This window comes from Chamaea fasciata, unplaced genomic scaffold (assembly GCF_029207755.1).
Source record: "Chamaea fasciata isolate MVZ Bird 193981 ecotype frontalis unplaced genomic scaffold, bChaFas1.0.hap1 SCAF_1, whole genome shotgun sequence".
Taxonomy (NCBI): domain Eukaryota; kingdom Metazoa; phylum Chordata; class Aves; order Passeriformes; family Sylviidae; genus Chamaea; species Chamaea fasciata.
In genome coordinates, this window is record NW_027094086.1 from 21,627,295 (window position 1) to 21,642,856 (window position 15,562).

The window sequence follows — 15,562 nt, forward strand, 5'->3', positions numbered from 1 at the left end:
ACACTCGGCCACTCCCGTCCCCAGCCTCCCCTGCTGCTCCAACAAAGGCCTGACCAGACCTGCATTTGGCTCCACAAACACTTCCCCATCCACCAGCATTAACACCCTCCTGAAAATAATGGGAATGCAACAGACAGCTCTAAGCTTTCCCAGGTTATGTGTGGTAGAGAGGGCCTACCTGTGCCCATTGAGACCCTGCTTTAACTTACAACAGTGGAGATTTAATCAGCAGGATTAAAGGCCTTCCAGATCTCCACCATCACACCAAAGTGGCCATAAAATATTCTCTTTGCAATCAACTACCACAATTACCGTGCTAAACTGACAATGACAAACAAATCATCACATCAGTTGGAGTTATGGATACTTCAGTAATATTCTGTTAAGAACTATTTCTAAAAGATGCAGTGAGGAACCTGAAAACACCTAACTACACTTTTTTATTATTATTAATACTGTGTTATTCCATAATTGCCTTTCTTTCTTAATTCCGCATCATTAGCTGCAGATGGTTTTGGTTTAGGCAACAGTTTTTAGCTGTGTTGGTAGTGAAATACTGATCCCGACTGCAGATTCATGACTCTGTTGTAAATCATCATGAAATAATCTATTTTTGGACCATGCTGAAGAATACAAGCCCTCTGCCAAACTTCAGGTTTTCAACACTGTACATAACCAACAATTTTAACCAATAATTGAATTCATTGAGTTCTTTTATAAAAACATGACAGTTTCCTATACCAGAAAACTACATGTGGACTTGGGGAAAAAACAAACTACATGTAACACACAACTAAATTATAACTCAAGTTGTAAGACACAAAGAAAAACATAGAATTCTTGCAAAAAAGTGTCAGCCAATAGTCAGGTTTAATTACTGACTGAACATTTTTGCTGGCAGCCTTTCAGTACCAGCTATCACTGTCAGGTCTCACTGATGCAGCAGAGGCCTGAGAAGGCAACCAGAACCTTAAGAGTCAACCCTCAGTGAAGGAAACAGTTATACAATCATTTTTTTAATATTTCTAAAAACAAAGCCTAACCAAAGTCTGCTCCATTAGAAACAGACTGAGAGAAATTTAGCATCAAAATGCTGCCAAGCACTTGGAGGACACTCAGTATTGCAGTAATGCATTACAGACAGACAACCCCATCACTGGTACGTATTTGGCCAACAGCCCAGTTACAAACTGCAGTCACCCCTGCTGTTAATCGAGGGGAGACTATCTTCAGTACTACTTTATATTGAAATAAACTCAAAGGGAAACCAATTAATACTTGAATAAGGAATCATGGAGTTAAAGCTTTTGCAAAGGGAGTGTTTAACATCAGTAACAACTGGATCGGAGAGTTTCCTTCACCTTATTTACTTAAGCAGAAAAATGGAAACTGCAATGAAGGGAAAAAAAGTCAGGAAGGAAGTTTGTTTCCCAGAGTTCAGTACTCAGTGATTATGTATGGACAAGTCCACAACATCTTTGAAAGGTGTCTCCTAAATGTCTTTTGCCAAAGTTGGGTGTTTGTTTGGGTGGTGATTTTTCTGGGGGAAAACTGTGTTGTAACTGTATAATGATGTCAGGGAAACCACTGATGCTCATGTCCTGGAGAGCATCAGGCACAGCATGGCCAGCCAGGCGAGGGAGGGGATTGTCCTGCTCAGCTCTGCACTGGGGCAGCCTCACCTCGAGTGCTGGGGGCAGTTTGGGGTACAACAGTGTAAGATGCTGAGCCGTTAGAGAGCATCGTGAAGGGTCTGGAGGGGAAGATGTATGAGAAGTGATGAGGTCACTTGGTCTGTTGAGGCTGGAGGAAACTGAGGGGAGACCTCACTGAGGTCTTCAACATCCCCACAAGGGGAAGCAGAGGGGCAGGCACTGATCTCTTCACTCTCAGGATCAGTGACAGGACTCAAGGAAACAGAGCTAGGGCAGGTTTAGGTTGGATATCACAAAAAGGTTCTTCCCCCAGTGGGTGGCTGGGTACTGGAACAGCTCCCCAGGGAAGTAGTCACAGCACCAAGGCTGACAGAGTTGAAGAAGGGGTTTGGACAATGCTCTCAGGCTCATGGTGTGACTCCTGGGGTGTCCTGTGCAGGGCCAGCAGCTGGGCTTTGGTGATGCTGGTATTTTGCCGATGAGCACTTCTGATGATTTTATATAACCTCAGAAATTACATGCTCCAAACTACACCACTTGGCTCAAAAAAAATTACCGTAACTGTGCTCCACAAAGCACATTAAACTCCATCACGTAAATGACAGTAATTTACCTTGGCTTTTCACAAAGGTCTCTTAATATGTATTTTCTAAAGCACTTTCTTTGACATTGCTAAAATGTATTCCATTTCTAATTAGGTTTACTTTCTTAATGTGTATTTGCATTAGTTATACATACGATTCATCTGCAATTCTTCTTCTCTGTTGATGTCTATATTACTTGGCTTATTCTCTGAAGTGAGGCTTCCTCCATCCCACCTGTGTAGCTGAACAGCAACTGGAACAACTGGAATTGGTGGCAGCTTCTCCCTCCAACTGGGACCATCCTGATCTATTAAAGTCTTCGTTATTCTGAAAAAGAACAGCCCCACCAACATGACTTTTCAAATAATTAACTCACACTTTAATAACTTACAACCAATTCATTACTGCAATGTTCCAGTTTTTAAAGAAAAAAACCTGAACAATTATCCTTAAGGCTAATTTGAAAAATATTATCACAGCTGTCAACAGTATCACATTCACTTAAGATTCAGACTTTTTCCACTTTAGATTGTTATGCTGGCATATAGAAGACAAGCTGACTTCAGCATGATCTATTAATATTTAAGCCAATGACTGATTCTGCAACTAAGCTCTAAATGCTGCCTACCACATCCAGTAAAGAAATACAAAAAAAATTCCATGTTTTTATTTTGGTTACTTTTCTCAGCTGTTCATTGGTGTTATTTGTAGTAAGTGTAGATTACAGTAGTCTCAGGCAAAATGTGATACTTAAATATGCAAATGTCAAATGAAACCTCTTCCATAACAACTATCTAAAAAAAGCAATGCAGGTCACAAAGTAGTCTGCATTAAATTTCATTTCATAGTTATATAGTCGGAAATGTATCAATTAATCCCCACTTTAAAATATTTTCATTACACATCAAAACTGTTTAGTCTTTCTTAAACCAACACAGATATATATGCCGACTATTTCCAAGGATATGTGGTTCAATCAAAATACTACTTAAGTGGGAGTTTCCCATTGCCTTTTCCTCTTTTGGAGAAAGACATAAGTAGACATAGTAAGTGAAGCCATTTAAGATTTCATGGTTCCATTAGAAATTTTGCAGTGTTAAAAAAAAATAATTATGATGTGTGATAAACTGTGAATAACAGTGTGATAAACATCTCCTAATCTCAAAATGGGCTTAAGAATCAAGTTCAACTGCTAAATCTGCTAATCAAGCTCAACTCGCAATTTAATAAAATTTTTGGATCAGGTGCACTTCCATCTAACATAGGTGTGAAAAATGTACTACATGAACACACATCCAAAAAAAAAAATTAAGAACCTTGAAAGTGACATGAAGAACAACACAGAATGAATATAAATTACTCAATAGTTTTCTTATTTACTTTTGTTCTTTATAAGTATTTGAATAACAGCTTTTAAAAAATAGTGTCAGTGTAGTACTTTGGCAATAGAATCAGAGCACTCAAGACCATATTCTTTTCCCATTGTCATCTGATCAAAAAACTAATAGAAGAAGCAGCACCAGCTCTTATCTCCTTCATGTAAAACAGCAATTACCAAAATATTTTACAGAATGATAGAGACTAAAAAGTCTGCTTGTAGACCCATATAATGAGCAAGTTTATGTCTTACACTATGCTGCATAAAAAACTTGTGGCTTTGACTCGAAAGTAATTTTCTTCATTCACAGAATATCACATTCCGTAGTATAATGTAGTTGTTTTATTTGTTTTCTAACTGATCAAAAAGACTATTTTAATGTGTGTTAACTGCACATGCCCTTGCAGAAGCCTGTACCATTCCTGGGTATCTTAGAGGACATACCAACAATGTCGCTTGTCCAAGTACTGCTTTGCTCTAATTTTACTAGAACTTCAGCATTGTAATGACAGCCTGAACTCAATTGCTAAGAAAAAAATGTGTCACACCATCATAAATTGAGGAACCCAAAGCTTTAGTCAGGTTGTTTTTTTAGGCAACAAAACAGTACACTTCATATTAACACATCAATTAATTAACTTTAGATATTTCCCACAGAAAGTAAAGGAGTAATTCCACAGGAAACCAGAGTCATACTGACTTCCTATTTAATTTGTTTTTTCATTTATCATAATGGGCTTAAAAAAGTTGGAGGAAAAAACTCTAATTCATCAAAATCCATAGAAAAAATCCTGCAGTCTCTGATGATCAACTGACTTCTTGTAACATCATAATGTAAGCAGAGTCTTTTGCAAAAAAACATACCTGTGTGCCAGGATTAGTTTAAAAAGCACAGGTGTCTCATGAAAAAGCTGGGACAAATACACTCATTTCCTGCCAGCAACACCCTGACTTGACCCAACAGTCCTGCAGTTCTGGAGCTGCTCACAAATTTCTTTCTGCAGTACAGTACTCATATGGGACTTTGTAAAAACAGCTTCCAAGATATTCCATGCAATTTCCTCACTGATACTAAAGGAATTGGGACAACTGGAATGAAACTTCAATTTAGTAGGAGGAAATGCATAATATATTCCCACACATTAGAACTTCCGTATTTCTAACCGAGAAAAGCGAATAATGAAATGCTAAAGAGGAAATTAAAATACACAAAGTAGGAAATCCATTGATGTTCACAAAGCTAGGAAAATGCCACTAATTAAAAGCATGCTTGAAATGCAATTTCCAGTTATTTGGCACACACCATTAAAAGAGCCAGTCCTTTCAGTTTATCTAAAAAAATCACCTCAGGAACCAATAAAAGACACAATTTAACATCTGCTAATCAACATAATAAACAGTCAAATAACTGTTTCTACTTGTTTCCATTATATATCTAAACTCTTAATTATTTCCTTTTGTTTGCAAAATGATCAGGTAAAGGCTTGGTATTAAAAATCCTTGTCTTTCATGTAAGTACTAAAAATATGCAATTGATTCTAAGGTTTTTGGAAAGTCTGCCTAGCTATGTAAGCACAGAGAGATAAGCTTCAACATGATTTATCAAACCCACCCTCAGACACAAGTAGGATGCTGAATTTTTCCTGTCAGTAAGCATCCTACAGCATCACTATCCCATTTCCCATAGAAAATTTAAAACCAAGAAATCCTCCAATAAAAGAAGGTTGTTAAGATCTGATCTTCCTAATATATAAAAAAATACAAAAAAAAATTACATCTGGGGTAGTCTCTTTAAGTTAGAAAGGCAGTAGAATAATGTTTTTTTAAAATTTGTTTTTAAAAAGGTCTCTTACTTTGGAGATGAAAATGAAAGCTTTAGTACAGTTTCAGTTGAAGTTTCAAAAGCTAAAATATTTTTTAAAGAATATAGTTAAGGTTCAATTACGTAGGAGGTCTATGGTTTAGAAACTAATAATTCGCAAGCAAAAAAGAATTACCAGCAGAAGAGGAGAAGGAAGAAGCAGCTGAAATAAGGTGATGGGTTGCCAGGGAGGAAAAGAGTAATGAGCAGTGAGGCTAAAAACATAAGGAAGGCCTAGAGAGGAGAAAAGGAAGAGTGTTAAGGGGAGAAGGGAAATAAGCTTATTGCTAAGCAAGTTCCAAGTCAAGGAGAAATAGGAAAAGAGTATCTATAGATAAAATAAGCCAAGGAGATTTCTAAAAAAGTGTAATAATAGCATAGGTACCAGGATAAGCCGTTATTCCACCAATCCAAGTGCCCTATTAACACCACAGATACACAGGATCACTAACAATTTTTGGGTTATCAAAAATTAGGAATTCTAAGAGATTATAAAGTGTCACAATTTCCTCTGGTCAAATAAAGAGAATTTAAAGAAAGATATTATGGGCTTTTTAATGAATAGTGCAAGTGCTCATGGCCTTGCCTTAGGAAGAAAAAAACTGCACTAGATTCCATTGTAAAAGCCACATGCATGTGGTCTCCTGCTCAGTGATTAATGGCTCTTCCCTTTTCAACTTTATAGTACTAAAGCATAATTAGAGAAATTCAAGCATCTCTCTTGGCAGCAAGAATTCATGTTGAAAGTATTAATACTTGAAAATAATATTCAATTATATTTTTTACACCTTAAAGCTTTGTAGCCAACCACTGTATCAAGACACTTCAGTATTTCCAGAACTGCAGCATACAGAGGGATTCACACTTAACATAAATCTCCAACTGCCACAGAAAGACTGTTAATATGTAAAAGAAACAGGATGTCAGAGAAATGGCATGGACCTTAAGTATTACTTTATATAGTATAAAACACAAGTTAGGGAAGAGAACAAGTAGAAGCACCAGTAAAAAAAAAAAAAAAAAAAAAAAAAAAAAAAAAAAAACACAAAAAAACCCCCTTAAAATATTTAAAATATTAGATTTTTGAAAAACAGGAAAGGGACCCACTGCTAGGAGAGGAAAACTGAAATTATTGGAAAACAACTAGAAAAACAGCCAATCCTCTACCTATAATGAACTAGCTGTGCAACAACTCTGAGGCTACACAGTAGAGGGAGCATGTAAAACAACTAATTTGAATTCTGTTTTTCTGTTTTGACTATTATCAGAGAACTTCTGTGTGGAGTTACCTGTTAGCACTGTCGTTTGCTGCTTGGATGCTGCTGTCTATCTGCAGGACTGTTTTATAATCGATGTACGCCTGCCGATATCGCTCCAGTGACTCGTTGGCCACTGCTCGGCGCAGAAGAGGCTTGAGGGAAAACGGCTGAAGTTCCAGAGCTCTGGGAAAACAAAAAGAAAAATGCCGGGTTGAAAAACAGTAACTGAAATAAATAATAATAATAATAATAGAACTATTTTATGATATACACATCTATATGTAACTCTGTGAGTTCAGATGGCACTTACAGTAAAATAACAAAGGAAAATGGGTCTGAGTGGTTCATATCAACACCCTAAATTACACCCAGTTTTGAAATTGTTAAGTGTTTACTACAGCTTACTTCACTCAAAGCTCTATATTCCATCTGGAAAACTATTCTCATCACCAAGATGTGATTAATGTAATGGCACCCGCTTAAGAGCAAAAGCTATTTTTCTTAAGTCACGCCTAGACCTGCAAGGATTTCAAGTATATGGTGCTTTTGCTTACATGACTTTCAGTTCTTCCTCCTTAAGTGAAAGCATGCACTTAAAAAACCCATTGACCAGGACAGGTATATAGATCGGTCTTTCTTCGGACTTTGGGTTTTTGCCTATCTTTTGTCTGTTTGCATTTCTGATTGTCTGCCTGGTCAACAGCAAGCTCAACACTGTGCAATTAGAACTCCTTCCCAACACCATGCACTTCTCCAGCAATATGAAGCAGTCCGCAATGGCCTTATTTCTCAAATACTACCTTCTCTTCAATGATTCTTTCTTAAGAATGGTAAACTTTTGAAATAGTGAAATTGGGTGAATCTAGACAATTTGATTTCATGAAGTCATAAAGCAATCCAGACTGAGATATCCCAGCTTTCTGCTACAGATACACTCAGCTCCAAGATCAGACAAGGCTGCTTGGGGCTTAATACAGCTGGGCCTGAAAACCCTCCAAGGGAATCTCTGCCCAGCATCTCTGGGCAACTTGTTGCATGGCCAAGCATTGTTCATAGGGAGGTTTCTCCTAATATATCCCTACACAATTTTTAACTTTGAAATCAAGTAACGTCTTTGTAGATCACCTACTATATTGTGTTGCCTACAGAAGATTTATTTGACATTGCCTAATTTACACATGTTTGCAGGTTTCCAGTTCTGCTGCCCAGTCTCTAAATTATTTCTACCACTATGCATCATGAGTTCTTGTGCGTCCTGGAAATATGTATGACATTAAGGAGACTATCATTAGGTAGTAAGACTAAAAAGCTTCTAATTGGTAGGAATACAAACCCTAAAACCTCTGTATTACTGATTCCAGCTAAAGCCTTACGTACTTCAAACTTCCTGAGTAGAAAAATGCAATGGCTTTTAAATACACCATCTTGGCCAGCTGTCTGTGATCCTGCATCTATTTTAACAAAATACTGCGAATGAGTCATTTTTTTTAGAGAACTTACTCTGTCAGGTAGAACACATGCAGTAAGTTAAATGTTTTGTACCTTTGCACTACAGAGGTACATGCACATTTTATTTTTCGTTTTGGAGGGCTTTTTTTAACAGTAGAGTTCTGCTGTACAAAAAAACTCCACTGACTAATTAGTATGATTTCTAATTCTTCTAAGATACTTTTTTTGCACCTTAGGCCTCAGCATTATAAACTCAATCTATGGAAATATTAAAAAACCCCAAAATGTAAAAAATACAGTAATAATTTAGTGGCACACAGTGTTTAGAAGTTATTGAAGGTGTCTGATCTTCTCTAACTCCAGTATCCTTAAAAGCCACAATAAGCAGAAAGGATCTTAGCTCAATTCCTCAACAGCTGTAATTACTGTTTATAACTATGAAGTATATATTAAAAAAACTTCAAACCAAAACATCAAACCATCAGAGAACACACACATATACACCATACATGTGCTCAAAAGCAATTTCCAATACTGTGATATGCATCTGGCTTAATAAAGCTTTTACATGTAAGTTACTGCAGAAATCCACTGTAACCTGCTTTTATATTAAAAGTTTTAATCCCACTATGCATTTCTGTGAACACAATAAGCTTAAAACTGCCCTTACACAGTAAGACAATAAGTTAAAAGTTAAAGTTATTCCTTTCCTAGTTTCCACATAATTGTTTACATAACAAAGGTATCTGTCACTCAGACAGGGAATCAGACTTTATTGGTAGTGCTCTGAGTCCAACAGCACTAGCAATATATATCAGTTAAAATGTTTAATCATCACCAGGAATGTTGTTGTGCTACATGGGAGGTTTTAGTTTACCTGTTACAATCCTGAATGCAGTCACTGCAGTTCCCTTCTTTGAGGTAACATGCTGCTCTGTTTGAGTACAAGATACTTAAATCGTCTGGACTTTGTTCTCCTAAAAGAAGTTACAGTTAAAATCGAATAGTATTACTGAAATTGCACTCAAGAATTAAAGATTTGCTTACTCCAAGTTGCACTGCAATGATGCAGTTTGCTGACGCTGCAAAGCAATAACGAGCTTTATCATGTCACCTAGAATATGTAAGTATTCAAACATAAATAGATGACAACAGCTCTACCCCAAGAAAATTAAAACCTTATTTCACTCATCATCCTGTATTTTCTGTCATGCGAACTGCTGTCTACTGAAATGATCAAAGATTTACTGCATGTTAACTCCTATCAAAAATGCAGGGGTAGGCTAAATTCGTTCACTCGTAGTTCCCTTAAATCATCTAAACAGTTCTCGATTTAAAGCATAAGTATTACACTCACCTAGAGCAGTGACACATTCAATTGCTTCCGAGTATTTGAGCACAGCTTCTCCAAACTGTCCACTCTTAAATAACTCGTTTCCTTCGGTTTTTAGTTTTGCTGCAGTAGGGGGAAGCGAAGTGGAACTCTCACCACCAGCCGACTGAGACCCTTCTCTATGCGATTGGGAGACCTCATCTTCGGCGCTTTCGCTCTTCCCATCGCTGCGTAAATAGCCATTAACTTCGCCTTCATGGTCTGACAAATGCTTTTCTGACTTCTTCCCTGCCGCGCCCTTTTCCAGTGCGCTCTCGGCGGCGTCCTTGTGTTTGCGCGTGTCTCTGTCGTGCGCCTTGCCGCCGCCTTTGCCGTGCGCCTTTCTGTGCGCGTTGCCCATCGCGGGCTCCCCGGCTGCCGCCCGCGCCGCCGCTGCCGCGGCCGAGCCTGCGAGGGCGTTAATGAGGCGGGTTAGAGCCGCATCATCAGCGCGAACTATCGGCCCGCCGCGACAGGGGGGAGCTGCACAGCGACACGGCCACGGCCGGCAGCGTCCCAACGCTAGGGGGGCTTACCTGCCTCGGAGAACACTGCTAAGGATACGGAAAACTCCTGCTTCCAAGAAAGCTGCAGTTGTTACCGACAAGGGATCACTACCAAGCCTCATTTCCCCTTGCAGGGCACACGGGAACCCCTGTCCTAAGGTGTCAGAATGGTACAGGGCTCACCTTGAAATTAACTCTTTAAATACCGCCTATTACAACACGGACGCTTCGATCTTCCGTGACCAAATCAAATGCTTGCATGTTAAAATTAGATCATAAGCTATCAAACATTCTCAAGAAGATTTAATTTAAACGTGTCAAAAACCCTTTTATACATACTTGTGATCATTCAACTTTTGCTGTTATTTATTACCAATTTAGTCAGGAAAAAATCACAGAATAAGGGTGTTAGATAATAAAATCTCTATCTTCCATATTCAGCTGAATTTCTACCACATTACCACCGCAGTACTCAAAGACAGATTTCTGCAGAGCCTAACTCTTGATACTACTAATCACAGAACAACTCTGCCTTTTTGGTACTATTAAGATGCTATCTTCCCCTTCCCTCAACCTGATGTATTTATCTGTCCCAACAGAATTTTTTCACATATTGGAATGATACTTTCAATTGACTTTATCAAAACATCTGACACTGACTCCATACGGATGAACTTCAGATGGTCCAAAATGAAAGAAATAATTTTTTAAACACACAAAATGTTACTGAAAAAAAAAAAATCAAACTTAACAGGATGGAAAAGCAGAAGATTTGTAGAAACAATAGATCTCCTCTAGTGCCTCCTACCTAGCTGAGGTCCTTGTTTAGAAATACCATGATTAATAATAAGTTCATACTCCACAGTGGAAACAACAATAGGCTAAATCTACCTACACAGACATTTTCGTAAAACTTAAATTATTTATCTTTGAGACATCCACCCACCCATCCAATTGGTACTGCCAAATATACGAAAAAGGTTTAAAGTCTATTTGCTGGGGAGAATGCTGGTAAAAGGGTTGCTGGGCAGATGAATGAAGACACCGGTACATTAACAATTTCCTTAACATACATACTAAAATACTTTCATTTTACATACACCAAAACAGAAAAAAAACTTTGAACGTCACAGACAAACAGGTGATAGGACAAGCTATTAGAAAACATGGCAAAACACTGTCCAAGAGCATCTCAGCTTCTAGAGACAAAGAAAGAGCAAGGCAGGTACATAATGTGTGATGTGAATGTTACTCATGTGTAATTCCAGAATACAGGAGGAAATTTCCTAAAGATGAAGTGCATAGGACCAGTCCTGGATTAAACAGGAAGCATTTCTATTATTTGGAGACTGCAGTCTCCCTGACAACAGGCATGCTGATAGTTACTTTGTTTAGCTGCTGGGTAATACTAATTGGTCAAATATTTCAGGTCTGAGTAAACAGCATGCAAAAAAATGTACAGCTATACTTCTCAAATATAATTCTCACTGTCTTTTAGTTTCAGTCTTCAAAAACAATGCTCCTGTACTGGTCTCTACACAGAAATGTATTCATTAAAGCAGTATTCTGGGCTAAAAAAAAATGCCAATACTTCTGAACTTTTCTTAAGGAAAAAAACTCAAGACACATTATAAATGCCAAGGAGAATTTGAAGAAAGGTACTGAAAAGTCTGGACAGAATTTTGACCAGAACGACAACAAATACACACTTGAAAGAATTTTAATTTATATTATTACTAAAATAACAAACATTAAAATGGAAGGATATCATAAAACAAAACAAAACAAAACAAAACAAACCCCACACCACTGAATATTCTAATAGGAATATTTGAAGTTTGGGGAGTGTTTAATATTACATAATATATAAAATATATATAATATTATTTAATATTGTAATCAAGTAATTATCACACAGCTCAACAACTTTGTCTTAATTAAAAGGGGCTATTTAAAATGTATCAATTTATCTTTAAACTGTATTTCTCACTTGAGGTTATAACTTTTAGAAGCATGTCAAAATACTAGGTGCTTCGTCAAGCACATACATGATTTTTAGGTTTTGCAGTGCCTGAATACTAATTCTTATAGTCTCTAGGATGCAAGCAGTTTTCCATTCCTATTGTGCAGAAAGTGCTCTATTTACTTTTGCTGTCAGTTAAACGGAAGATGGAGAGTGACTACACTCTATTTAGACTGTTTTGTTCAAAGTTCAGAAATCAACTTTTCAGCCCTAAAGAAAACAAAAAATATCTTTTTTTTTTTCCCAATCTCTAAATTTTAAGTTTAGTAGGAATGCATTAGGCTTACCAACTAGAGTGTGAAATAAATGTGACTACATGACTGGACTACTGGACTGCCTGTGATTACAGGACTAGATTTTAGTCTACTTATTGCTGTTAGGTTCACAGAACCTTTTGTATTCATTACCTGAACTGAATTCATGTTTGTTTCCAGTTGTGCAAGAAAACACAGAGTAATCTATGAAAATGTTTGCCACTTAAATCTCAGAAATATTTATGTATATCACAGGAACACATATGCCATTGGCGTCAGTTGACAACCTTCCCTGTGTTTAAAGGCCTAACCTTTCATCAACAGAATGGAAGTCTTCCTATGGAGCTACAGGGCACATACTCATCTGAATGCTCACAAGAGAAAACAACCCCAAATTAACAGACATTTAAGGCTAAAGACATGATGCACCCTTTCTTCCAAGGTTTTAGCTCAGGAGATCTGGTAGACACCAACTGATGTGGAAAAATGTATTTTCCCTAATCCTGTGTGCCAATAAAACATTATTATATCACACATGTACAGTCCAACATTCATGATTAACTTGCAAAACCCACAGACTGATTTAGTTTCAAGATAAAACACAGAAAACATAGAAGTCACAGCTGTCATGGCACAATACCTTAAAGAACCAACTTAACCAACAGAAAGGAGAAGAGTGGAATCAGCCTAGGGATGTTACTCTGTTGCAGGAAGGAGGCCATGCAGCTGAATCTAAAAGCAACCTGCCAATGCAAGCCTTCCTAGCCCCTGCTGCCCCACCTCCTCCTGCAAGCCATGGATTCTGATTATGCCAGTGGCTTCATCCCAAGAGCCTTGGAGTTAATCACACACTCATCCAGGAATGGGAGATACACTTCAACTGCTTGTAAACTACATCCTGTACAAGAATTGCATGTTGTTTACCTCTAATATAAACTTCCAGAGCACAGAGATGAGCTCTTACCAAAAAAAAAAAAAAATTCCAAAACAAGTAACAACAAAAATTACAGGTGTTGTCAACAAGTTATACTTGATCATTTTTACACCCTTTGATGCAAGCATGGGAAGAAAAATGCAGAAGAAAAATGTGTTGGTGGGAAGGCAGGAAAGCTGTGTGAGAGAAAGATCTCATGAATAAAAAATGTTTTCTCCCCAGGAGAAATTTTTAACTGGGTCCAGTTAAACATCCAGTTAAACAGATGTAAACCAGAACAGCTATAAAAGTACACAGGGCACAGGTAAGTAGGTGATTTATAGCAACATTTTCCATTTGTCTCAGTTATGTCCATTCTAGAAAGAATTACAAAGATGTGTAATAAAAGTGGATTCTAGATTTCACACTTGTATCTACTTTAAGTAGATGTAGTCATCTTTGACTTTAAGTCAACGTAAGTTTAGTTTTCAAATAGGCAAAATTCTTTGCTAGAAAATATGGATGGAGTGTGTGAATAAACATTACAATCTCAAAGACAACAATTTTTCCTTAGGTTAAAATAAAACAGGAAATGATAAGACATTACCTTTATCTCCACCATGTCTTTCACATTCTCCTGTATTTTCCCCTCTTCCTTCACCATTTTCTGAATCCTCTATCTCCTGAATAAGTATTTTTTTTCCTTTGCCTTGAGGCTCAGATACAGGCTTTAAACCTTTCAGTTTCTCTTCAATCTCTAGCAGACTTTTCTACAATAGAGTAAAAAGACAGCAATAGCAGAAGTCTTTTTTATTATGTATATAAATTACAATTTATGTACAGCAAATACATTCTGTTAAATAATCCATGTGAAATCCCGAAGAATTATCAAAGTATATGTTGCCAATATAAAGAGACAGTAAATAATTGTGGATTTTTCTAGGAGTCAGCATCAAACCGAGATTAATAGTCAATTTCTGTCTCTCTCATTAGAGATAGATACAAGATATCTTCACATCTTTGTGAGAAGATATCACATAGACAAATACTTTTCTTGAATGCCCTGCTTATTAAAAAAAAAAAAATCAAAGGAAGAAAAGTAGATTTATGACTGTGATATCTGGCATGGACTACTAAGAAGAGATGTGGAAAACAGGTTCTCTAGAGAATCTCCAAAAAAGCCTAAAATCAGAATCAAAATTTATGCTGTGGAGAATCTGATGTCAGATGGACATCCGATGGAGAAATGTAACTGAGAGAACTAGAACCAGGACACAACAGTCTCTCAACAGTGTAGCAGAAGGACACCACTGAATAATGGTAAAGTTTGCTCCTCTGATAAGAGCTGCAATTAGATGATCAAACAGCTTCTCATTCCATAACATTTTTCCATTACTCAAAAAACCCCTTTAATTGCACTTGGAATCATCAAGGTTGGAAGAGCCCTTTAAGACCAAGTCCAACTGTTAACCCAGCACTATCACTGTAACCCATAAACCACTGAATCACTTTACACTGTCAGAGCAGAGTAAGACACACCCAGCATTATGTGCTATTCTGAATGTAATTCAGCGCTGTGCAAGAAAGTGCCATCTCAGTACGTCCTGTCTCAAGAAAAAGATAAGAACAGGATCAAGCAAAGATTCACATGGACAAACTACCTTGAAGAATTCCAGTTACAGACAACCAGTTCACTTTTGTTTTAATGATTCTGGATATAGACATGCACTCTGCATATGTTCCATACATTCATATTTAGCTCAAGAGGGTTTTGAGGATCCTCCAAGCAATGAGAAACTTGAAAAAATGCCCTGCCAAGCACTTGTCACTTCAAGATGTGCCAGCCAAGGCGTAATAGCTTGCATGGATAAGGGCAAAGTACAGACATCTGTTTCAGCTACAAAAGCACTGCTCAGAAAAGCAAGTAGTGGAAGTGTGTAATAAAAATGAGTGACTATCTATGTCTGGTATTATAAGAAGTCTCAGCACAGCCTATTTGATATATCTTTTCACAAAGACTGTTGCAGAGTTTGTCATCACAGATTCACAAGCTCTTTAGTTATTCAGTCTTGTAAACAAAATAAAAAGACCAAGATGTCTTTTAGAACTCAGATCTAGAGACATGTAATTCCTTGGCTGATATGAAACTCAGGAACTGTTCTGGACAGGAACTTGGCTCCAGGAGCACGCTAAAAGGGATAAATGCTTTATGTGGTGAATTTGACACGAGAGGCTTGTACCACTTTCTCTGGTTCAAGCAATAATAATAAATAATCCCATGGAAAGAAGCAGCAATGAGCAAGCTGCA

The 15,562-nt window shown here is 37.4% G+C and overlaps 1 protein-coding gene across 2 annotated transcripts in view; it reads right to left on the reverse strand.

Annotated features, from left to right (window-relative positions):
- SPAG1 (sperm associated antigen 1) overlaps window positions 1–15,562 on the reverse strand; it is a 37,754-nt gene that overhangs the window by 8,240 nt on the left and 13,952 nt on the right. For both annotated transcript variants that reach the window (XM_066177920.1, XM_066177931.1), the window contains 5 exons: window positions 13,862–14,024; window positions 9,544–9,966; window positions 9,064–9,163; window positions 6,768–6,920; window positions 2,394–2,566 (listed from right to left, as the gene is read on the reverse strand). In XM_066177920.1, coding sequence (XP_066034017.1) covers window positions 2,394–2,566; window positions 6,768–6,920; window positions 9,064–9,163; window positions 9,544–9,966; window positions 13,862–14,024 — 1,012 coding nt within the window. The remainder of the gene's footprint in view (window positions 1–2,393; window positions 2,567–6,767; window positions 6,921–9,063; window positions 9,164–9,543; window positions 9,967–13,861; window positions 14,025–15,562) is intronic.